The 23,192-nt window shown below is 54.9% G+C and overlaps 1 protein-coding gene across 1 annotated transcript; it reads right to left on the minus strand.

Annotated features, from left to right (window-relative positions):
- Nucleotides 1-9,378: 9,378 nt before the first annotated feature.
- Nucleotides 9,379-18,715, minus strand: MB (myoglobin). The gene is made up of 3 exons (XM_024579374.4): nt 18,535-18,715; nt 13,264-13,486; nt 9,379-10,081 (listed from the first exon to the last, which is right to left on the minus strand). Exons 1-3 carry the CDS (start codon nt 18,627-18,629, stop codon nt 9,935-9,937), a joined length of 465 nt encoding a protein of 154 aa, XP_024435142.1. The 5' UTR covers nt 18,630-18,715; the 3' UTR covers nt 9,379-9,934.
- Nucleotides 18,716-23,192: the final 4,477 nt, after the last annotated feature.

A 23,192-nucleotide genomic window follows, 5' to 3' on the forward strand; every position in this document is an offset into this window, starting at 1 on the left:
GGACCTGGCCCAGCCTGGGCCCCTAAGGAGGTTCACATGCTGTGGAGGTGCCAGGTGGGGGTCAGAGGCCAGGGTTCTAGCACCAGTTCTACTGCCCACCTGCTCTGTGACCTTGGGCAGGTCACTCGCCCACTTGGGCTGCAAGTTCTTGCTCTGCACAGTGGCAGTGCTGGACTGTCTCTGCAGAGGCCCAGGCAGCCAGGCATCGGGAGGTCAGCCCAACTCCCGGGCTATTTTTACCGTGCCTGGGGGCAGCCACACCACTCTTCTTGGAATCAGAACCCCGCAGGTGCAAGGAGCCCGAAGGTCATGCAGCCTGACCCTTCCTGGGCCTGAGGCCTGGCTGGCTCCCCCACCAGCCTCCTTGGGCCTGTAAAGTCCAACCTGGGGGCACAGCTAGACTCCCCTCTGAGCCCCTGGCCTCTCTGCCCCCCACGGTTACCACCCGCTCTCATCTGCACTCCTCGCCGGTAAACATTTTTATTTCGGGCTGTCTACAAAGTCACCGAAGGGTGACGGGATTGGGGGTGGGGGGAGAAGGAGAGATGGAGACTGCTCCTGAGTGACAGAGACAGAGACACAGACAGAGAGGGGGAAAGACAGACAGAGATAGAAACAGGCAGAGATGACGACAGTGGAAAGAGCGAGAAAGAAAACTAGGAAAGGGTTTAAAGAGAAAGAGGAGAAAGACACAGAGAAAGAAATAGTGAGAAGAAGAGAGAACACAGGACAGAGGAGAGAGACAGACAGGGGGCGGAGGTGGCTTCCCCAGGACAGAGCCCTCTGGCGAAAGGTCGGAGCCAGACCTGGGGCCCCGACCAAGGTTTGTGCTCTCTGGGACTTGGTTTTCTCATCTGCAAAACCGAATCTGAGCCAAGGGTCCCCCAAGGGCACCCTGGATGCTGGGGGTGAGACCCTGCAGTGTGGGGCTTCGTGAGGAGGCACTGGGACAGACCCCCAGGGCTGCTGAGTGCAGTGGGCAGGCCTCCGCCACCTTCTGCCTCCTTGTGTCTGCAGGCCCGGGGCCAAGTCTCCCTCGTGGCTGTCCTGTCACCTCCTCTGCTTCGCCCCTTTCTAGCCATCGGTGCTCTGTGGACAAGGACAGGTGGTCCGGCCACACACAGACACTTCCCAGAGGGCGGGGGCCCTCTCTCAGGCACAGGGAGACGGGGTCCACTTCCTGCTGCCGCCCACCGGCGAGGCTGCCCCCCACACTCACAAATTATGACCGATGGTGGAGAGCACACAGAAACGCCAGCAGCCATTCCAGGAGCTTGGTGAATGCTGATTCCTTTACTCCTCATGAAGGCCTTTTGGGTATTCTTTTTAGTCCACAGATGAGGAAACCGAGGCTCAGAGGGGTGGGTTAACTTGCCCTAAATCGCACCCTAGGAAGGCTGGCTAGAGAGCCCGAGGTGTCGATGACTGAGGGTGTGTCACACTGTCTACTGGTTTTACCTTCATGCATGAGTCTGTCCAAAGGTGACAGCTCACCCTCATGGAGAGTCCCCACGTCCCAGCACCAAGCCGAGTGCTGGGTGCTCCTAGGAAGTTCTTGTTTTCAAAAGGGGACATGAAGCAAAGACTTGCCTTTTCCTGCTTTTGGGTGTTGGGTGAGGATGTGATACTGGGGGCTGTGGCAGCCATTTTGTAATCTTGAAGGGAAAGTGAATGACCAAGAAGCAGACCGACAGCTGTGTGAGTGACCCTGAGCCAAAGCCCTGTCACTAAGCACGATTAACCCCAAGAAGCATGAGAGATGAGCATGAAATATTGAACCGTTATGTTTTAAACCATTACATTTGGAGTATTTATTATGCAGCAATAGAAATCAGACCAGTGAGTGTTTCACAGATATTTGGTGAATTAAATGTACTAGGTACCTAACTAGGTAATTTTTTTTAAAGAGAAGCAGCCATGTAAAAGAATCCAAGGGTTTCCATAGAGTGGCAGTGACCTCAGGTCCCCTGGAGTGGCTCACCTCTGCTCCCGAGAGTCCCTCAGTGGCCTCTCATGGACACTCCCGTGTAAGGTGAGAGGTGAGATATGAGTGACCCGGATCTGGCCAACCCAGTAGCCTCTGGAACATAACCCACAGCTTCGGATCCTCGCCAGCCCTGCCTGTAGTCACTTAGCGGGGGATTTGGTTCACTTGTCTTCAACTGGCAGATTAGTGGGTCCTGCCTGGAGAATGTCATCGAAGTCATCAGCACTGCCTCAGGTTGCCGGCAGAATGGAGGGCAGGACCGACTCCAGGAGCAGGTCCCTGGACAAGGAAGCATCAGCCTGCCCTGAAAGGGTGTCGAGCTCACCCCTGTGTGGCTGGTGACTCCTGCCCAGCCTCCCAGCCCCATGCTCCCTGACCCCTCTCTGCCTGCTCCTGTGCTCTGTACACACTCCTCTCCCCCCACCCTGTCCCGCTGGATCGCAAATGGCCTGAAGCTGGAGGTTTTTGTCTCATTCACCTTTTTGCCTCTCCTTGTCTAGCAGAGGCATTTCATATGTGGTGCTGAATAGGTGGGACTGTCCCAGGCCGTGGTCATGCAGTCCATTCTTGGTTGTGTCTGGTGATGGGGAGATCACTTCTCCCCAGGCAACCAGTTCCATTTTTAGAAGTCTAACCTGCTGTGATGGCACAAAAAGCGTGACTGTGGGACATCCTGTCCCTCTCAGGGGCCTGCCTTTCTTCCCATCTTCCCGAAGAGGAAGGCAATTGAAATGTTTTTAATTTTTAAATTGCAGTTGACGATCAGTATTATATTAGTTTCAGGTGTACAGTGTACTGATTAGACATTTATATAAGTTACAAAGCGATCCCTCGATAAGTCTAGGACCCACCTGGTACCATACTCAGTTATTACAATATTATTGACTATATTCTGCCAATTTGTACTTCTTAACCCCTTCGCCTTATTTACCAATCCCTCCAAGTCCCTCCCATCTGGCAAACACCAGTCTGTTCTCTCTATCCATGATTTGTTTCTGTTTCGTTTATTTCTTTTGTTTTTAGATTCCACATGTAAGTGAAACCATATGGTATTTATCTTTCTCTGTCACGCTTATTTCACTTAGCATGATATTCTCTAGATCTATCCCTGTTGTTGCAAATGTTAAACTTTCATTCTTTTTTATGGCTGAGTCATATTCCATTCTATTTCACATCTTCTTTATCCATTTGGCTTGTGTGGCCCTTGGGTTGAAGCAGGCCATGTCTGAACTGCTGGGAGAGAAGCTACCTTGATGTATGTGATGAAGGCCTGGGTGGTGGAGAGAAAGGGGGAGAGGTCGAGGTGACAGAGAGTGTTAAGAGGAGACAGCAGCCCTGATGCCTGAGGGAAGCAGGTAGGAAAGGAGAGGCAATTGACGCGGCCTCTGTACTGGGGGCTCTTTTCATGTCCGTCCAGACGGCGAAGAACGGAACTTGTCCGCAGCTACCTCGGTAGCTGCGCTGTCTTATTTAAGTGTGAGTTGCTCTACCACTGAGCCACACGGTCTCTGGTTTTTAGGGCTGGGCCTCCCACATCCAGTCAGCGGTAGGTCACTTTGTGCTCAGGTGCAGGTTTCTCATTGATGTTGCGACCTTTCCTGGTGTGGATGCAGAGTCCCAGTGATAGAAATCTAGCTTAGAGCCAGCCTGTGCACTTTCTAAAATTTAATTATTATCTCTCATGGGACTTTCAGGAATATCCTCCCCTACACCACCCCAGCCCCCTATCCTGTTTGAATATCAGAGCAGGAGCTGGCACCAATGCAGAAGCCCTGAGATCAGTGATTTTCAGCAACATCAGACTACACCCCCTTCTTTATATCAAATATTTGGTAGCGCCCCATCGCTATCCTGAAATGAAGCTCACTAATGCTATAACCTTCCCTCACCCACAATTTTAAAAATTCAGTATCATATCCTAACTATAATATGGATAAAGATAAACAGAGGGTTTTTTTTTTATCCTCGCCTGAGGCTATGTTTATTGATTTTAGAGAGAGAGAAACATCGATGTGAGAGAGACACATTGGTCAGCTGCTGCCTGTATGCACCCTTTTTGGGAATAGAACCCATAGCCTATGTACGTGCCCTGACCAGGAATCGAACCCACAACCTTTTGGTGTAGGAGATGACATTCCAACCCACTGAGCCACCTGGCCAGGGGCAAAGTCTTTTTTTGATAATGAAATAAAATGCTTTCCAGTATTTAAATGCTCGGGCGTGATGGTACTAGAGGAGATAGGAAGCGGCTGGAGGCTTGTTACCTGTTCACAGAATCGCCACGTAAGCCACGCCTACCTGCGCACGTGTGTCGGGTCAGTGACCACGTAGTCAGGACAGGCTGGGTTGGCTGCAATCACAAGGACCCCAAGTGTCTCACTACTCCACTGCGCATTTCTCAGCCACATTTCCTGTTCCGTGAGGCGGGCAGGGGCTCTGCTCTTCCTAAAGAGACCCGGCCGCATCACAGAGGCGCCATCTAGGCCTGCGTGGTCACGCTCACGGGCTCTTCAGACTCGCGCTGGAACTGGAGGACACAGCACCCGCATTTCATTGGCCCGAGTAAGCCATACGGCTGCACCTGACTTCAAAGGGTGGCGAAGAATGCCCTCCTACCATGTGCCTGGGAGGAGAAGACACCCAGAGTGACTGCCACAGCCACCGAAACTTCACCGTGGCCCTGCCTTGGGGCGGGTTGGTGTCATTTTCTAAAATGGTGAACAAGTCTCGGCAAAGTTTCCAATAAATTCTCCCCCCCCATAATTCAATATATTTTTAAAGTGTTCAAAGATAACGTATTTATACATAAGGTGTATCCGTTCTAGAGACAGGGTCAAGGGCACGGGATGGACCTTCACGAGGTGTTTTTTCTGCACGTTAGAACACCCAGTGTCCCTTCCTCCCCGCCCCCACTGAAGGTCAGCCTCATCACCGCCACAAAGTACACATGCCGAAGCGCCCCGTAGGGGACAACGCAAGCCCCACCGGGAGCCCTGCTCTAGGCTAGTGGTCGTAGCAAACCCGTCGCAGTGGCATAGCCCCATTTGGCGTATTTCTAATGAAATACCACGCAGACCCCCAACATACGTGTTGGCTGAAATGGACACCACTACTCTTGTTGAGGCTGGGGCATCCATCCTGCCCAAGGCCCCTCCTCCGTGTCCCGCACTGCCCACATCTGTCAGAAGAACCTGGGGTCCCAGCGCTCAACACCGAGGCTCCAAATAACGCAGTTTCCTAGTCCACTAGGCCCGCAAAATGATCCCCGCCCTCAGAAGCGTGGGGTGGGGGGGTCCATCTGCCCACTGAGGGCTGGAATCCGATAAATTATGTGAAAACTTTTGATGAGCAGGTTGAAGCGACAGGCCCGGCTGGGGGAAAGGCCACGGCCCAGGCATGAGACGCTCGCACCTCCATCGAGCCGGCCGTTTTCTCTGGGGAGGCAGCATCCTTTGCCAAGTAGAAATAATTTCCGCCAAGACCCTGCCCGTCTAAATGTGTTAACACAGGTTCAACATTTTGCTTCTATTTCTGTGTGAAACGCTGGCATGGAGAGAATTTTTACAGTTGTGGGTGCCCTAGGGCCGGACACAGGCCGCAGAACTGACCTGGGTCGGTGAGGGAAGGTTGTGTGGCTGTGCGGTAGAAAAGCTGTCGTTCACTTATCCGGGATCAATGAATAAACAGAGAGAGGGCGAGAAGCGCGCACACCTTGAAACGGAAAAGGGGACACAGTTCGAACTATCGATGAAATGCCAAACCAGTGTGTGTATCTGTGACACACTGCATGCAGCCTGTGCACCGGTTTTTGGTCTGCACTTAGCCAAAGCCTGTGAAGCCAAGAGCTCAAGTGACTGGGCCCACACACTCGGCTCCTCACCGGGGACTGCCTGTGCGCACCCAGGCCTTTCCCGCCCTCCCGCCCTCTTGGCCTGGCTGCGCCTGGCTGCGCCTGGGGAGCCGCAGCCCCTGGCAGGGCCCTTTGAGCTGGTGCATAGACTCCGGCATGGGTCAGGCTGGACAGGTCACTAGAAATGCAAAAACCCCACCAGATCCATAATTATAAACTGTGATAAAGATTTCCACTTCTGAAAGCCCAACAGGCAAGATACTGTGAAATACACTCCACTCCTCACAGCACCATGATTCTGGGCAAAAGTCTTTAACAAACTTTAAAAATGGATAACTGAGCCAGCAAGAAAAGAAGGGATACCCTGCCTCAGAACACGAAACAGCAAGGTGATGGGAACTAGGTGGGAGTCATGAAGGGCAGTGCGAGCCGGCCCGAAACACACCCTACAGGCAGCACCGAGGACAAAACGGAGGAACGTGGGAAAGGCGACTTTTGAAAGAGAGGTTTTCTGTATGTTTATAGGTAAATTATATATCATATATCCTTATTATATATTTTATGTATGTATATGTTATATATTCTCATACAGTTTATATAAAAATATATGATATATTCTCATATACTCTATATAATATCTCTTCAAGTGCAATATTTTTATGTATTTATTTTATATATACATATATGTAAATCCTATAGGTTCTGCCTCTCTCGAGAGCCCAGACTAATGCACCACCCTCTGTGTGACGTTAGTCCACAGCCCACCGTGACAGGGCCCCATCTCCCTGACTCCTCAGGGCCCCGCCATCCCCACCCCCACATTCCAGAGCCCTCTGCTTTGTGAGCTCCCCGAGAGGGCAGGGCCAGGCCTGTCTGCTTTACCACGGCACCCCAGAGCCGAGCCCAGGGCCTGGCACGGTTCGGGCGTCGGTAAATATTTGTCTGGCAAACACATTCACACACCACCATCAGCAAGTTAATTTTGAGGTGCTCTCCCAGTGCAGGGTTGCACCCGATGCTCTTCCCCTTTCTCCGCTCATTGAAATCCCCCGCTGTCCTCAGACTCTGAGGCCTCCTCCTTCCCACTCCCGCACCAGGGCTGGGACCCCAGTGAGTCCCAGTCTGGGGCCTGGCACGTAGCATTTGCTCGATAAATGTTTGGAAAATCAATGAAGAATAAAAACCACAGCAGGATCACATTTTGAGCATATTAGCCTGCATTTTCCCATGGGATCTTCTTTCCTCCTTGGCTCTCTGCTCATCAGACAGCAGGCATTTCTGGGCCCAAGCCTCAGCAAAGGATGAGGCCACTGAATGAAGGAAAAATAGGCCTCTTGCCTGGCTTTGCAGATTCAAAAGCTCAGGCCCTGAGAGGACCACAGAGAAACACGCCCAAGAAAAAAGACTTGAAGAAAGTCGTGAGGCGTTCCTGCTTGCCTGGCTGGAAAATCATTTTCTGAACGGTCAGAAGGAGGAGAGTGGAAAAGGAAAGAGATTGGCGGGTGGTGGCTCCCAGGGAAGGCGGTTTTTTCCCTGCTCACGGCCAGCTCGAGCTCAGAGAGCACCTTCGTGAGCTGGGAAAAGGCTCGACTTCTGGGCGTGCAGCTTGGCAATGGGAGCCCAGTCTGGACCCAGCCCTCACGAGCTGCCTCAGCCAGGCCCCCGCACAACTCACACGGCCACACGGCAGCTGTGCCAAGCCCTGGAGGGGGCGTGAAAGCTCAGACAGGCCCATGGGTCTGAACACAAGAAGCCTATGCCTCGCATCCCCATGGGGCAGGGGAGCCCCCAAGAAGAAGTGGCCTCAGGCAGAAGGAGCCTTGGGCAGCCTCAGAGTCTCTCAAATGCGAGACAAGGATGGGTTAGGGGGCAGCATCCCTGAGGGCACAGGCCACTGGGGACAGATGACAGCAGCAACCAGACTGCCCCTTGCTGTCCACACTTGCCAACAACTTGGCATGCAGAAGCCCCTTGGAATGAGCCAAAACCTCAAGGGAATGTGGAACTGGGGAGAAAGGTCACAGGGACTGAGATTAAGCATCTGCCACCCAGCCACAGTGGGGTTTCCAAACACAAATTCAGCCAACTTATATATGTTTTTAAAAAGTGGCGTTGTGGTGCACATTGAAGGCGTAAACTGAGATTTTTTCTCTAACTCGCTCTGATCGACAACTATTTGTTGAACGAGTGTGAACGAACGCCAAGCAGCTGGTACTTCTCTGCAGCCTAAGCTCATTCTGCCTCGTTCGACTGGCACAGGGGCCTCCCTGAGGGTCGTCACAGGGCAGGGCCGGCTTCCTCAATGGGAAACCCTGCCCACATACCCTGTGCAGAAGTGCCCGGTGCCTGGGGTTCGATGGAATTCCTGTAAATGCAGAGAATATTTCTCCAGGCTCCAAGATCACAAAGCGCCTCCCCTCCCCTTCTCTCCCACCTTCTCAGATACCCTCGAATTCCCAAAGCCCAGTGCAGACGCAGACCGATACAGAGGTGCACCCATTAATGTTGTCGTCTGATGCTGCGGCACAGCTGGAAATGAGCCTGCTAGGAGTTTGGACATGTCTGCATTCGGAGGGCGAACTCTGCCCTGTTCCGCGACTGTGGAGCTTGGAGTGGTCTGAGATTTCGGGGCAGTGAGGTCGGGCTCACTCCAGGGGGCTGGGCCCTGGGGTGGACGCTGGAGGGCAGGAGGCACCGGTGCTTGTCCTGGGAGCCCCTGGAAAGGTGTGGGGCCAAGGACTTGGGGATTCCCAGCGTTGGTGCTGCGCATCCTGGGTGCTGTTCAAGACCCTCGCAGCTTGGATACCCAGATGGACTCAGACCACCAGGCCCTTTTCCACAGCCCCTGCACTTGGTCTCCTGTCCAGCCTGCTTCCTGGCTGCCGCAGTCCCATGCCAATCTCGCCAATGTTTTATTCTGGGTCCTTGAAGTAACGCTTAGACACCCTGCCCGAGCACTTGGCCTCTGTAGATATGGGTTTGTCTCTTGGCTTGTGAGTCATTCCCCTGTGCCTGTCCTTTCTCCATGGCCAGAAGGTCAGCACTTGTCCCTGGCTGGCCGCCTAGCTGTCTCCCTAGCTGGAGTCCCCCCCCTCCCCCGCCTGCCACTCCTGCCTTCTAGGCCACTGTTTGAACCCAGCTCTGCCACTTCTAGCTAGTGTCCTTGGCATGTTACTTAGGTGGTTGTGACCACCTGGCCATCTCCACCTGGCTCTGTGCCCCGCTCCTGGCACTGATCCCTCCATGTGATAAAGGTTTGTTGATCTGCCCACTTTCCCCACCAGACAAGGCTCTCTCCCCCATTCCCAGTGCCCGTCATAGTCCCTGCATCTCTGCCACTGAGCAGTGGCCTAAGGAAGGCAGTTCCCCAACCTGTCTCCCCTCCTGCCCCCACCCCACACCTCCTCCCTGCTTCCTCCTCTCCCCCCTCCTCCCCACAAGGCCCTCAGTGTCCTGGATTTCATTGCCTGCCCTCCCACCATTTCTCCCTTGACGTCCCCTTCACTTGCTCTAGGGGATGAAAAGCTCTGGGCAGAGACTGTGAGGTTGCAGAGTCTTTTATTAAAACCAAGTGAGTCACTCCATCAGCTGAGAAGGCACAAGTCTGCTCCAGACACACCACGCCTCTTTGGGCTGGGTATGGCGGCCCCCCCCCCCCAGCCTCCTTCTCATTGCAAAGGGACATTCTGCTGTCCTCAAGAGGCAGGGAGGTGGAGCAGAGAATTAGGTGGCTGGGGCTTAGTTTACAGCTTGGATTGGGGGTAAAGGTGAGAGTGGAGGTGTGGGTGCGTTTGGAGGTTGGGAGGAATTGGGTGGGGATTTAGGTGAGAGGAGATTTAAGTATGACCCACACTCTGCAGGTCACAGTGAGCTGAGGGCCATGCTCCTCCCTGTTCCCAAGGTGATGACCCTCCACAGGGAGCCCCGCCTCAGGCTGTGAAGCCACCTCAACCATCCCACTCCCCAGCCCCTCCCCTCTCCCACCACCTCTCACACACAAAGCACTCAGAAGCAAACTCTACACAGCTATGTGAGGTTCAGTCCCCCCCTCCCCTGCACCTGGGCTCAGGTGGGTGGGGGTGGGAGCTTTGGGGGACTTAGCCCTGGAACCCCAGCTCCTTGTACTTGGCAGCGATGTCGTTCCGGAAGAGCTCCAAGGCCTTCTTCATGGCTCCCTGGGCGTCGGCGCCGAAGTCCCCGGGGTGCTTGCTCTGCAAAACCTGGATGATGGCATCTGAGATGAACTGCAGGGAGGGGTGAGAGGGGGGCAGGTCACTGGGCCGGCACACACCGTTGGCCAGGCGGGAATTGGTCACCGAGTGCCACCTTCTCTTTCTTCCAGGGCCAATTATCGAGCACTTACTATACACCAGGCACTACTGAGGGGTCTCTATAGATTAACTCCTCTAGTCCCCACGACGCATGAGACAGGGACGGTGGGGACACTGAGGCCCACCTCAGTGCCGATGAGGAAAGGGTAAGTTGCGTGCCCAAGGTCCCGTAGCTAGGTGGGCCAGCTCACCCACTACCCTCCTCAGCTGGCTCTCAGGAGGAGGGCCCCGCCACAGCCAGGCAGGAGCTGGGGCACCGCCGCCAGGGGTGGAGGGGGTAGGGCAATGCTCACATCCGTGATTTTACCCAGCATTTGCTGTCAGGAAATCTCGACAGAAACGTGTATTTCTTCCATTTTCATGTATTTAATTTTTGCATGTATGGCCTAGTGTGGCCATCACTTTGAATAGTCTGTGGCGTTGGGGGGTGCAGGGCGTCACGCTTTTTGTGCCAAGCACAGCCTGGGAGGTCAAAAACACTGGTGGGAGGGAAGGAGCTAGAGGAGTGGGAAAGGGACCCGGCCGTGCTCACACCCAGGACAGTAACGTAGCATATTGGCCTCACCTCGGGCGTCTTTACAACCACACGTCCTCACCTGGAATGCAGGTGGGAAAACCTACAGCATGGGGCTGCTTTAGTCTGGTAGGTCTCTGGATGGAAAATGCTCCTGCGCTTTTTCAATGGTGAATCAAGATTCGACGTCAGCTGCAGCACTGGTCAGTGGGCCCAGCGGGGTCATTTACAGAGGAGAGGCCCAGCGGGGGTCACATAGCAAGGGGGCAGCAGAGCTGGAGCTCGCACCCGGGGATTGTGGGCAACCGACTACCGGAGCCAGGTCAGAGCCAGGGGCCGCACTGCGGTTGGGTCTTCCCATTTTCTCAGGGCCCCGGGGTGCAGGTGACCGAAGCCGGGGTGGGAACTGTGGGCTGAAGGAGACCCCAAGGGGCACAAGTCTCTGTAAACACCACTTGGCTCAAAAGCCACAAGCACCTACCTGTGGCCCTTGATTTGGGTTCATATGTCAAGTTCACCTTTACTGTCATAGATCGACAAAATGAAGTGGGGGTGCAGATGCTGAGGAGCAAGCCCTGCCTTGGAGAACTTGGGGGACCCAAGTCCCAGGCCTCGCTCTGCCCTGGCCCACCCCCGGGTGTGACTTCACCTGTAAAATGGGGGCTTTGATGACCTCATCAAGCGCCCCAACTCAGCCTTTCCTAAGTCTGTGGCAGAGCCACTAATGTCTAGAAAATTGTGGGATGGGGCAGCTGGACAAATGAGAAGAGACAGTCACCCTTAGCGCCCAGCCCCCTTGGCAGCCGCCTGGCTCCCAGGTGGGAAGGAGCACGGGAGGAGGCACCTGGGGGGGGCAGTGTTCAGCGGGCGCTCTGTCTCAGCCGTCTGCACAGCACCTGGCGAGTTTCCCTCCGCCGGACTCTGGTCCCCTCGCTGGTGGTGCCACCCTGCCTACGTGGCTGTCTCTCTCAGCCTCGGTTTCCCGTCCCGAGAGAGGGGGCGGTCACCCCAGTCACACTGAGAGCCCGCCCCATGCCCCGGGGTTCAGTGGTGGGAGACAGCCAGGCGCTGCCCCTTGAGGAGCGCAGTCCCAGCCAGAAGACAGCTGGGTAAAGACATAAATTACAGCGCAGCCAGGCAGGCGACGTGGTGGGGTGAGGATCAAGTGCCTTTGCTGGGGGGAGGGCTGGCGCCGTGGGGGCAGCTGACTGCCTCCTGCGGAGGAGGTGGCTTCTGAGCGGAGCCTTGGGCGGTGGACAGGGATTTGCCCAGAGAGGATGGGGAGGGCAGGGACCACAGCCAGCACAAATCTCAACGGCAGGACTGGCTGTCACGTCTGTGACGCTGAGTGGGTTGGGCAGCCAGGACTGTGTGTGACTGCGTGGGGGGGGGCTGGCAAGGGCTCAGGGAGCAGAGGCTGAAGAGGGTGGTAGTGCTCTTGATGGGGACATTGTGTCACAGGAATTAGGAGCTTGGGCTCCAGAGCACCACAGACCAAACGTGACCTCCTGGCTTGTTAATTGTGTGGCCTTAGGCCAGCTGCTTAAGCTCGCTGAGCCCTCAGTTTCCAAATCTGTAAAATGGGGATAAAAAAGGTACCTGCCTGGGGCAGAGACTGCTGATTGCCTGCCTAATGGCCATTTTCTCCTTCTTCCCTGGTAACAGAATGCTAATGTATTTGGAATGGCAATAGACTACATTTCCCAGCTTCCCATGCAGATGGATGTGGTCTTATAACTACTGGACAATGAGGTGTATACAAAATTGTGGGATGGGATTTATGGGGCTCCTTAAACTCCTTAAAAGAGAGCCTTCCTCTCTTCTTCCTGCTTCCTCTTTGGAGTATGGACTAGATGGCTGGAGCTCTAGCAACCAGCTTAGACTATGAGAACGAAGAATTTGTATCCCTAGGGCTCCCATACCAGGCCTGGACTCCCTACCTCTGATCTTCTTTTGTGTCAGAGGTAAAGACACTGAATGCAATTCCTATCCTCTTGGGGTAATTGTGAGAATCCCATGCAGTGAGCCGGGCACATTCGGTCACCATTACCCTGATCCTCATCGCTGCCCCAGCCTGCCTGCTGCTGCCTCCCCGACCCCAGACCTGAGTCCTAGCAGCTGCGTTCCGGCCACATGAGTCCTGTCTGTCTCAGACCCCCGACAGCACAGGGGCTGGGGTTCTGCAGGAATGCAGACCTCATGTGAATCCCGACTCTGCCATTTGCTACCTCTGTGACCATACACAAGCTACTTAAGCTCTCTGTGCCTCAGTTTCCTCATCTGTCCAGTGGGTATGATAATAGTATCTACCTGTGGAGAGAATGCAAGTTGTGCACCCCATCCCCAGTCTCCCCTCCCTCCTCAGTAGCGACATACTGACTTGAAAGAGAAACACATGTGTCATCTCAGCGACCCCAGGAGGGGACAAAGCCCCCTTCACAGATGAGGACAGTGGAGCACATAGAAGCAATGACATAGGTCACCCGGGAAGTTAGTGGCTGAGCTGGGACTTGAACCCCAATCTCCTCCCTTTGAGGCCTCTCCTTCCGCCCTCCCGCCGGCCCCTGGCCCTGCTTCCCACCTCCAGGTACTTGACAGGGATCTTGTGCTTGGTGGCATGCGACTGGGCCAGGGGCTTCAGCTCTGCCTCGTGTTGCCCCTTCTTCTTGAGGATGCCCCCCAGGGCAGTGAGCACCGTGGCACCGTGCTTCTTCAGGTCCTCAGAGGCCTTCATCTCGTCCTCTGACTTCAGGTTCTTGAACTTGTCAAACTTCTCCAGGGTCTCAGGGTGACCCTTAAAGAGACTGTGGGTACAAGGAGGGCCAGGGTCAGGCACGGAGCATGCAGTGGGGTCTGGAGCAGGCCAGACTTGAGTTCAAATCCAGACTCCCTCACTCCCGCAGGCTGTGCGACCTTGGGCCGTTCACTTCACCTCTCTGAGCCTCTGCTTTCTTGTCCGAGGGACAGGGAGCTAGTCCCTGCCTGTGGAAGTGCTGTGAGGAATGAGGTCGCACATGCTGAGTGCCACACAGTAAGTGTTGCATAAATGCTTGCTATTATTTTTTTAATTAAATTTATTGGGGTGACAGTGGTTAGTAAGGTCGTGTCGGTTTCAGGTCTATTATTATTTTTATCATCGCTCTCTTCCCCACTGTTTCCGTGAGAGGCAGGAAGGAAAGACGTCGCTGTGTTGCACCCTGGCCTCACCCCAGTTTTCTCTGAGTTGTTGGGAGAGTAGATGTCAGAGTGGCATCGAGGGAGGAGCAGAGGTGGGGGCCAAAGGGCCCTGGATTTGTTGAGCACCTGCCACGTGCCCGGCCCCGTGCTGGGCTCTGCATTTCCCTTAGGGTTGTATTGTCCCTGCGTTACAGTGAGGGAACAGCAGCTCGGAGGTGTGAAGTCCTAGTTCAGTATTACGGGGCTGGTGTGCAGAGGAGCCAGACGGAAATCAGGTCTGAGTGACTCAAAATGCAGTCCCTGCTGGGGACCATCTCTGCAGTGTCCCTGCTAGGGATCACCTCTAGGCTGCTTAGATACTCCCAGCTATGGGAGGCTCCCTACCCGCTGTGAGAGCCATTCCATGCCAGAGCAGCTCTCAGGTTCAGAAAGCTCAGGGTTATTTTGAGGCCAAGCCCTGATTCCCTGCACCTCCCATGCCCCTCACAGTACAGACAGTAGGAGCTGCCAGACAAAGGCCAGGCCCTCGCTCCTGCCCGGGGCCCTGTGAGCTGGCCACAGAGGGATTCTGCCCCTGATCCCGGACCAGCACCTCCAGCCTGGGGCCTCAGTCTTCCCTGCTGGAGTTGGTTAAAGGGAGTCATCGCTAGCTCTGGGTGGGGGTGAATTTCCCCAGTTTCACTCATGGGCCACCAGAAGGCCACAGCACTGGGTGACTAGCCCAGGGTTACTTGGCCAGTCGGTGGCAGAGCCCAGACCCAAACCCAACAGTGAACGTTTCCATTACTCACTCTCTCTGCCTGGGTTGCACCCTGAGTGTTTGTAGGGGTAGTCTTGCCTGTCCAGGCTTTCTCCCCTCCTGTCTAATGGCTTCAATTCCTTGAAAGTTTCCTCTTTCGTCGCTTCCTGGCTCTGCAACACCCATGAACCCAACTGTGGACACACTCCAGTGTGCACCAGTATCTCCCAGCACACACCTGTACCCACATGCACGCACACACAGACTTGCACTCACAGAGTGCACCACACAGCACGGACAGGGAGTACACCTCCCCACCTCCAGGAGCTATTCTGTCCGCAGCCCCCCCACCACCCTACGCCCTGCCATCTTTCCCAGAAAGCTCAGGGCTGTCCACAGCCGTGGCCAATGTCACCACCTCACCCCGGGGCCCAGGCCAAGCATTCTGTGCCACTGACAGCTCATCTCTGGCACCTTTCGCCCAAGGGTCCCTACATAGCTCCTGGCTATTATTACCTGGCGACAGTGATCCTGGAACCCCTGCCTGACAGAAGCGAGACTGAGCACCCACAGGTGGAAGCCTGACGCCGGGACAGTGGAAGGAGACTGTCTGGCACAGAATGGGGCTGAGGACCTGGGACCCAAAGGGGCCAGAGATCTCAGACATTCCGGGAGCCCCCTCCAAGTCCCAGAGAAGGAACATGGGACTGAGAATTACAGAAGCTGAGTTCCGGCCCCAGTTTTGTCTCCAATGCACTGTGTGACTTTAAAGAAGCCACTCAGCCTCTCTGAGTCTTGGTCAACCCATCTTTCAACCACAGTTGGTCTAGCTGATTTCTCAGCCAACAAATTCTAAGGCTTGACGCCTGCCCCACCCTCTACTCTAAGCACTAGTCAGCCACAGAGGGAGCCCAGATTTATTTTGAACAGTTCAGGAGAGTGCATCTGACTAGGGCCCCCCAGAACATTCGGGCACCACACAGCCACTTCCCTCCCTTGGCCTCAAGTCCTGCAGCCACGGGCCCCCCGGGCAGCCCCAGCAGGCTGTGCCCAGACTTGCCTATCAGCAGAGCCCCCAAAGTGAGCCAATGGAGCCCCTCTCCCTGTGGAAATGGGTGGGGGCCCTTTCTCGAGGGTTTCAGAAACGTCCCCTTGCCTGCTGTTTTCATCTTCAGTTCCGTCGTTGGCCTGCCTTGTCCATCACAGGCCCGCAGGCAAGTCAGAGAGAAAGGAGGGCAGTTCCCAGCTGCCCGTGAACTGACCCCGGTCGTACTCCACCCCAGAAGACGGAGGTCTCTCTCAGGGCTGCAAAACTCCCTCTCTGCTCCAGAGCCAAAGAACCAGAGTGGGGATGGGGACTCCTCACCAACACGCCAAGAACGGGGGCCAGCACAGCAGAGCGGTGGAGAGCAGACAGGCTAGAGCCAAGCTGCCCAGACTTCAGTGCTAGCTGTGTGACTTTGGGCAACTTACTTAACCTCTCTGTTAAAAATAATGTATACCTCAGAAAGTTGTTGTGAGGCTCAAATGGGTTAATATGTGTGAAATACTTAACACAGGGCCTGGCAACCAGTGTGTACTGTTTGAATATTTGCTGTCCCCTCCTCCTCCTCCTCCTCATTTCTACCCCCATCATCTCTTCCATCCTCATCACCATCCTCATCCTCATCATCACCATCATCACCATCTGCATCGTTCCCATCATCGCCTCCATCACAGCAGTAGTATAATTGTTAGGGTCAGGAATTTGTGGTTCTGCCTGTGGCTGCCACTGGCTGTCTCGGACCCTCGGGCCACATTTCTTCCCTGCCCAGAGCCCCCTCAGCAGCCTCCTTCATCCTGAACTCCCACTCCGGGAATCAGAGTCTTCAAACACCCTTCCAGCTTCTGTGTTCTAGAACTTTACGACCAACCTTCAGCATTTTATTAACAGACTCAGCTGGACCATGGCGCCCTCTTCTATGATCAGAGGCATGGGAGGAATGACCCCCCAGGTTCATTATCTGGAGCAGAACTAAGAGGCCAGGTCACTCGGGGACATTGGCAGGCCTGGGAGTTAGCCTCCTCTCCCCTCCCCCTCCCCACACCCCGAACCCTGGGAAGGCAGGGCCAGTTGTCATGTTCTCTGCATGTCCGGCTTAAGATGTGATGGGGCGTCAGGCCCTCTGGAGCCTTAAGGGGCCCCCAGCCTTAGACATGACATCTTGTCCCTGGCACCTGGCCCGTGGCAGGACTCTCTGATCCACCCTGGGAAGGGAGAGAAGGTTTTCTCTGATGACGCACTCCCCTGAGTCTCCTGCAAGGCATCCAGTCGCTGCCTTGGGGCTGGCAGCCCCAGGTCACCTTGGAGGGACTCCTGCTGTGCAGCCTGGCCTCCCACCCGACTACCCTGTCTCCGCCCCATGAGCAAGGGGACCATGGATGTGGAGGCGGCCAGGGCATGCAGGCGGGAAGGATCTTAGGGACCACAGCAGAAAACCCCTTTGATCAACCAACAGGGAAATAGGACCCAGAAAGGACTGATGACTTGTCCAAGGTCACACAGCAAACTGGCGGCTGAAGGGTTGATGTCAACCTGGTGGGGTGGGGGGAGCCTTTTGTCCAGCCTGCAGATGGGACCTGCTGCAGCCCCAGCAGCCAGACGACAGAGACGGGAGGAGAAGGATGTGAGAGAAAACCCTGAGATGAGTCAGCAGAGAACTCCCTTGCCTGTCCTTCCTCCAGCGTTCCTGGTGCAGGCTGCCAAGGGCTCGAGCTCTAGGTAGCGGAGCTTCCAGGACTGACCCTTCTCCCCGGCACAGGAGCTGGAAATGGGGGAAGCCTGGGAGCTGGAAATGGGGGAAACCTGAGCAGACTGAAAGGGCCCCTGAGTGGAGAGGAGAACCTGCTCTGGCTAAGAAAGAAGGAAATGTTCACCTGTAAATTAAAGCACAGAGGCCAACCCATCCGCTCGTGGCAACCCTGTGGCCCCTTCCTCCTGGTGCAAAAATGTCAATTTACACCACATTGGGTGTTTGACCTGGGCTGTCCCAGAGCAGGGACAAGGGGCCAGATGACGCGGAGGGTGTATCACCATTTGGGGTAGAGGGCAATGGGAAGATGAGATTCTATTCACAAGCACCCAGCCATCCTCTATTACAAAACTTGGGCTTCTTTCCTCCTGTGGTTTATTCTGGAACCCCTTGCTGTAGAAGACAAGATGTGTTTGGAGACCACACCATCCTGAGCTCTCAGAATCAGACATACTCCAAATCAACTGTTTTCTAATTATAATACTTTAAAGGCCCCTGGGATGGGCTTCATCTACCACAGTTATTAACATTTTCAGAACTCTACCTGCCAGCAGCTGTGCCGGGCCCCTTACATGCATCATCGCATTTAATTCTCACTTCTACTCTGTCATTTGCAGATGTTAGCATCTCCCCCAGTGCACGGGGGCGGGGGGGGAGGGAGGTTGAGGCTCAGAGAGGTCATGTACCTTCCTGCGGCTCACACAGTGCTCCGTGGCAAAGCAAGGTCTAGAGCTACAGTCTCATCTGGAAGGCCAGACCTTAGCCTTGACACTTCATAGACCTTAATGGACTTGTGACTCTGGGGACATCTGTCCCCTCTCAGGTCCTTGTTGTTCTCATCCAATAAGTGGGGCAGCTGGGTAAGATCTCTCAGGGCCCTCGTTAACTCTGACTGTCTATAATTCCCCTTAGGGGGCTCTAGGCATTCAGGTTTGCTCATCAACAGGTGTGAGATGTACCCCCTTTCCCTTTCTGATTCTAATCCCTGACACTTAATAAGAACACAGGGGAACCAAATGGGCATTTTCACAAACCCAATAAGAGAGCCAACTGGTCAACCCCAGGACCACCATTCCATTTTGCTGTCAGACACCCTTGGTCTTTGGGAGGCAAGTGACAGGACAATGGAATGTCTTCCTTTTACCTGATGAGGACCGCTTGCCCATGGCCCGGGATGTCAGCCTCCACCTTCCCCCAGATATTCAGCACGGCCTGCCACTCCCCGTCGCTGAGCCCCATGGCGTAGTCTGAAGAAGACAGAAAGAGCAGGTGCGGACTGACTGAGTGTCCCGGCCCTGACAGCTGGGGTCTGAGGCCGCCTGGCCCCAAAGGGCTTTTATACCTCCCCCGATCTGGACACCGATCACTTGACAGCTTGCTCTCCGCCCCCCCACCCCCGCCTTCTCGAAGGGGTCTAATCTTTTCCTTTCTCTAGCCCTCACATGGAAGCTATTTTGGGGCAGGTGCCATTGTGGGGAGGTAGGACAACTCAGGCCACATGGAGGCGGGGGTGGTTGTGTGTGTGGACGGAGTAGGGAGGAGGTTGGGCTGCTGTCTGGACTCTCAGCAGCCAACAGAAAGGGCACCACCAAGGCCGATGCCAGCAGCCTGAAACCCAACTCTCTCTGCCGTCAGCGACCCCGAGAGGAGCCACGCTGTCTCTCTAAGCTCCGGCAGCAGGGGCCCAGGCCGGCCCTGGGGCATTCCTGGCTGCATCAGTCTCCTTGTCCACATTCTTCCCACTTTGCCAGAATGCCCCTCACCCAGCCAGAAGTGGTGGGACGGAGCCTAGAGGGTTTTATGCTTATGACCGGCAAAGGGAAATCCATCACCTCTTGGAGTCGGACTTTTTCTCACTCCACCCAGAAAACTGGCTTGCTGGCCTTGCTCAAATATTCTCCTCTGAAAAGTTTTGCTTGGCGTACTCCCTCTAGGCACCTCCGTGTTATTATCTGTCTGTGGTCCTTTCTTATTGCTCACCTCCCGGCATCGTATTTCTTTGTTTCCATTTGGGCTCCTCTGTTAGTACTCAGAGACTGTGCTGGGTACCAGGCCCTATTCCAAGCACTTTACTTTTGGTGACTCATCATGCTGGATACCGACATTATCCCCATTTCATTGAGGGGAAGTGAGAGAAACTTGCCACGGTCACACAGTTCGTCCGTGGAGCTAGAATTTGACCCCAGGAATAGAACCCCTGAGCGCCTTACTTTCATGTTCAAGCGGGCAAGGCCTCTGTTTTAATCATCTGTGTGGCTCTCGGACCTCACACAGTGTCTCGTACCACTTTTGAATCCAATAAATGTTCATTGAATAAAAAGATGGATGGCCTTTCGGGAAGGCCAGTGAAGGTGGCTGGCTCCTGGGAGTGTTCATTCCATTCATCATCATCCATCACCTGTCCACTGACCCATCCATTCCTTTATCCGCTCTCCATCTGCCCATCCACTCACCAGTTACAGAGTACCTACTGTGTGTCAGAAACTGTTCCACATGTGGAGGACAACAAAATCAAATAAACCACACCTCTGTGTTCAAGAAACTCCCAGTGTCCTTGGGGAGACAAGGAAGAGGAACGAAATCACAGTATGGTTTGTCTAGTGCTACAATCGAGGCACACACAAGCCCTTGCTTCCATGGACACAGGCTTTCACCACTTGCAAAGTGCCCTTGGAGGCAGGATTGCATCGTATCTGCACGGAGGCCCTGGGAGGTAGTGAGCATCACCCCTTCTGCAGCTGCAGACAATGAGGCACAGAAAGAATAAGCAAGCATGCTGACTGTCCCGGGCCGGTACTGGACGCGTCCGTTATGACTACTCTACATATATAGCGCTTTCTAAAAGCAACTGTCCTGCCCCAGCCCCTGCTGAGGGGCAGGCATAGCGGCCATGTTCTTCCTGCAACTTCCTGCCTGACTCAACTGATTGGACCAGAGCTGGCACCTGGCCCGAGGCCAGCAAGTCAGGGCTCTGCCCCACAGCCAACGTCTATTAGCTGCGTCAGTCAGGTCCCCTCTTCAAAATGTGAACAGGGACACTGGGAAAGAACCGACTAGGCAGTAGGACATGCAGCGTCAAAGACAGTCAGTTTCGTGACCAGCACTGAGTTAAGAACCCCGAACCTGGAGCCCCTCCCTGCAGCCTTGGGTCTGGAATGCCCTCTACGCTGGCCTGTTACCTCCATGCCGGGCCCAATTACCACGGAGGATTACCGTGAGCTGCCGAGTGCTGGCCGGCCCCCCACCCCGGTGTATCCTTTCAATGAGCCATCTTATTTCCTGAGTCACCTGGTTCCTACGACCAAAAGGGTCAGGCGCCCGACCCTGACAGTGTGCTCGGAAGTCACACATGAGTCTTCACCCGGGACGCCGAGCCGGGCAACCTGCAGGAACTCTCCAGCGTCAGCAAAGGAAGATGCAGCAGCAAAATGAGTAGCTAAAAATGCCATGGGGGTTTTCCGGGGAGCTATCACTCATTCACTTGTTCATTTATTCATTCATTCATTCGTTCAACAGCCTGGAACTCAGGGCCCGCTCTGTGCCAGGCCCAGGATCAAAAGGAAAGGAGGCTCTGAGGGGGTCTGCTCAGATCCTCAGCAGCTTCAGCCCCTACTTCTGGTCACTTGCTGGCAGGTGAGACCAGCAGGGTGGTGGGGCAGGACAGGGCAGGGCCGATTAGTACCCCACCTGGCTGTTGGAGGACAAGATTTGGAGGTTGGTAAGCGGCAGAGCTGAAAACCAAACTTGAATCTACAGCCTTCCTCCCATCTCCAGCCCCTGAGCTGTCTGGGGACAGCCTGGGTATTTAAAATCTCATCAACTCATTAGCGATGCTAAAGTGTTTAATATGAAGCTGTCACCCCTTGGCAGGCACCCACATTAACGGGCACACGCGTGGAAACCTGTGGCTTTGAAGTTGATGAACCTTTGAGTTTTACCATTTAGGCTAACAGGCAGGAGCCGACATCTGTTTGCACTTACACATCTCTACAACAGAACAGGCGTTACCTAACGGTTGCTATGGCTACCTGGAGTCGCCAGCTCTGTTTGGGGGCTATAATTATCCCTCTGACAGCCTTCAAGTGGCCAGAGCAGGGAAGCAGGGAGGCGAATGAAACAGGAAGGCCATGCTGCCTTTGCGTGATGACCTTCTGCAGTCTTGCACGCTCGTGTCACACAATTACGCAGAGGCGGATTAGTCTGACGCCCAATGAGGCACATGGATCTCACCAACTCAGACCTATCCCTTCTCTTTTTCTTCTCCATAGCACAGACTCCTTTGAATGTGAAAATCTGAAACTTGAGGGGTCATCCTCAAGCCTGCAAATTCTGGAGTCTTCAGACCCCAGAATTAGAAGTCTAGGGTGCCAAAGTCTTCAACTTTCACCACTCTGGATTCTTGGGTTCTAGATTCCAGAACCATAGAAAGGTAGAGCTAGAGAAGTGTACTACAGGGCCATAGTATCCTGAAGCTTATGGGGCATTCCATGGTATCTTGTCCAAGTTGCAGCATCTTCCTACACATCATCATTGAGCAGCTGCTTGAATACTCCCAGGAGCTGTGAGCTCACTACCTACAGCTTTAGAGTCTTCTTTATATTGAACCAAAATATGCCTTCTTGTCATGCTTACTCCCTCGTCCTGGCTCTGCTGGTTCCTTGAGGATGTGGAGGACCAGCTGGGCCTCTCTCATGAGGGAAGCTGCAGCTTCACCGAAGCCTTTCCTTGTCCAGACTCAACACCCCCAGGACTTCAGCGGAACACCCTCTCCTGGCAAAGTGAGCCAGGAGCCTGCCTGGCGGGGAAAGACTGGCTCTGTGCTCTTCAGTATCTGGTGACTCTCACCTCTCGTCATAAACATGCACAGAGAGAACTTCCCAGCCGGGGGCTTCCACGCCCACCACACATGTCTGAGTCCCCGGGGGGCTGTGCACCAGGGCCCTCTCTTTCAAGGGACACAATCCAGCTCAGATGGCCCAGGAATGGCTAGCCCTTGGGCTTCAAGCCGCTCCCCACAGTGACTCGGGGGGATTACACTTTAAGATACTATCAAGGGGCACCAATGATGGAAAGAATGAGAACACTGGCTCTACAAAGCCAGAGGTCTCCTCAACCTTGACCGCTTCCCTTCTTCTGCCTCCTCCCCAGGAGCCACCCCTTTGGAGGCAGCCCAGCAGTGCCTCCCTCCCGCCCAGCTCAGCTTGCTCCTTCCTGGCAGGGTCTGCCCTCCTGGACCAGCGCCAGGCTGGACTCAGAGCAGGGCTGGGCCCAGAGCCTGCAGCACCCGCCTGAGGCCTTCTGTGGGGCAGTGGGACCCCCAGCTTGCCTCAGACCTCACTGGGGCCCACCACCCACTCCTACCAGTCCCTGGCAGGCACCATACTGACCAGGTCTCCCCTTCACCCCAGCTGTCCTCCCAAGCCTCCAGCTGGGCAGCAGGGCTGGGGGTGGGGAGAGGTGTCCTACAGCAGCCGGGAGAGACACAGGGAACTAAAAATACAATTCCGCAGCAAGACTCCTCCTCTCTCTGGAGGCCCTGAGGGGCTTATTGGAGGGGGGCTGGTGGGGACACAGGATCCCAATAATATTCCTGTCAACAGGTATAGCCTGGGGACACTGCCTCCCTCCCCTTCCTCTTTCCTCCCAGCCTTGGAATGGCTCCTCCAGACCCACCTTGCACCTGTCACCTGGATGGGGTCCAGCCCCACCTCCACAGCACCCCCATGTCCCCTCTCCCTCCCTTCCTGGCCCATTCCAGCTCCCCTTCCCAGATTCTGCCCCTGCTCCCACCTCCACCCCTTT

Source organism: Desmodus rotundus, chromosome 3, assembly GCF_022682495.2.
Source record: "Desmodus rotundus isolate HL8 chromosome 3, HLdesRot8A.1, whole genome shotgun sequence".
NCBI classification, from domain to species: Eukaryota; Metazoa; Chordata; class Mammalia; order Chiroptera; family Phyllostomidae; genus Desmodus; species Desmodus rotundus.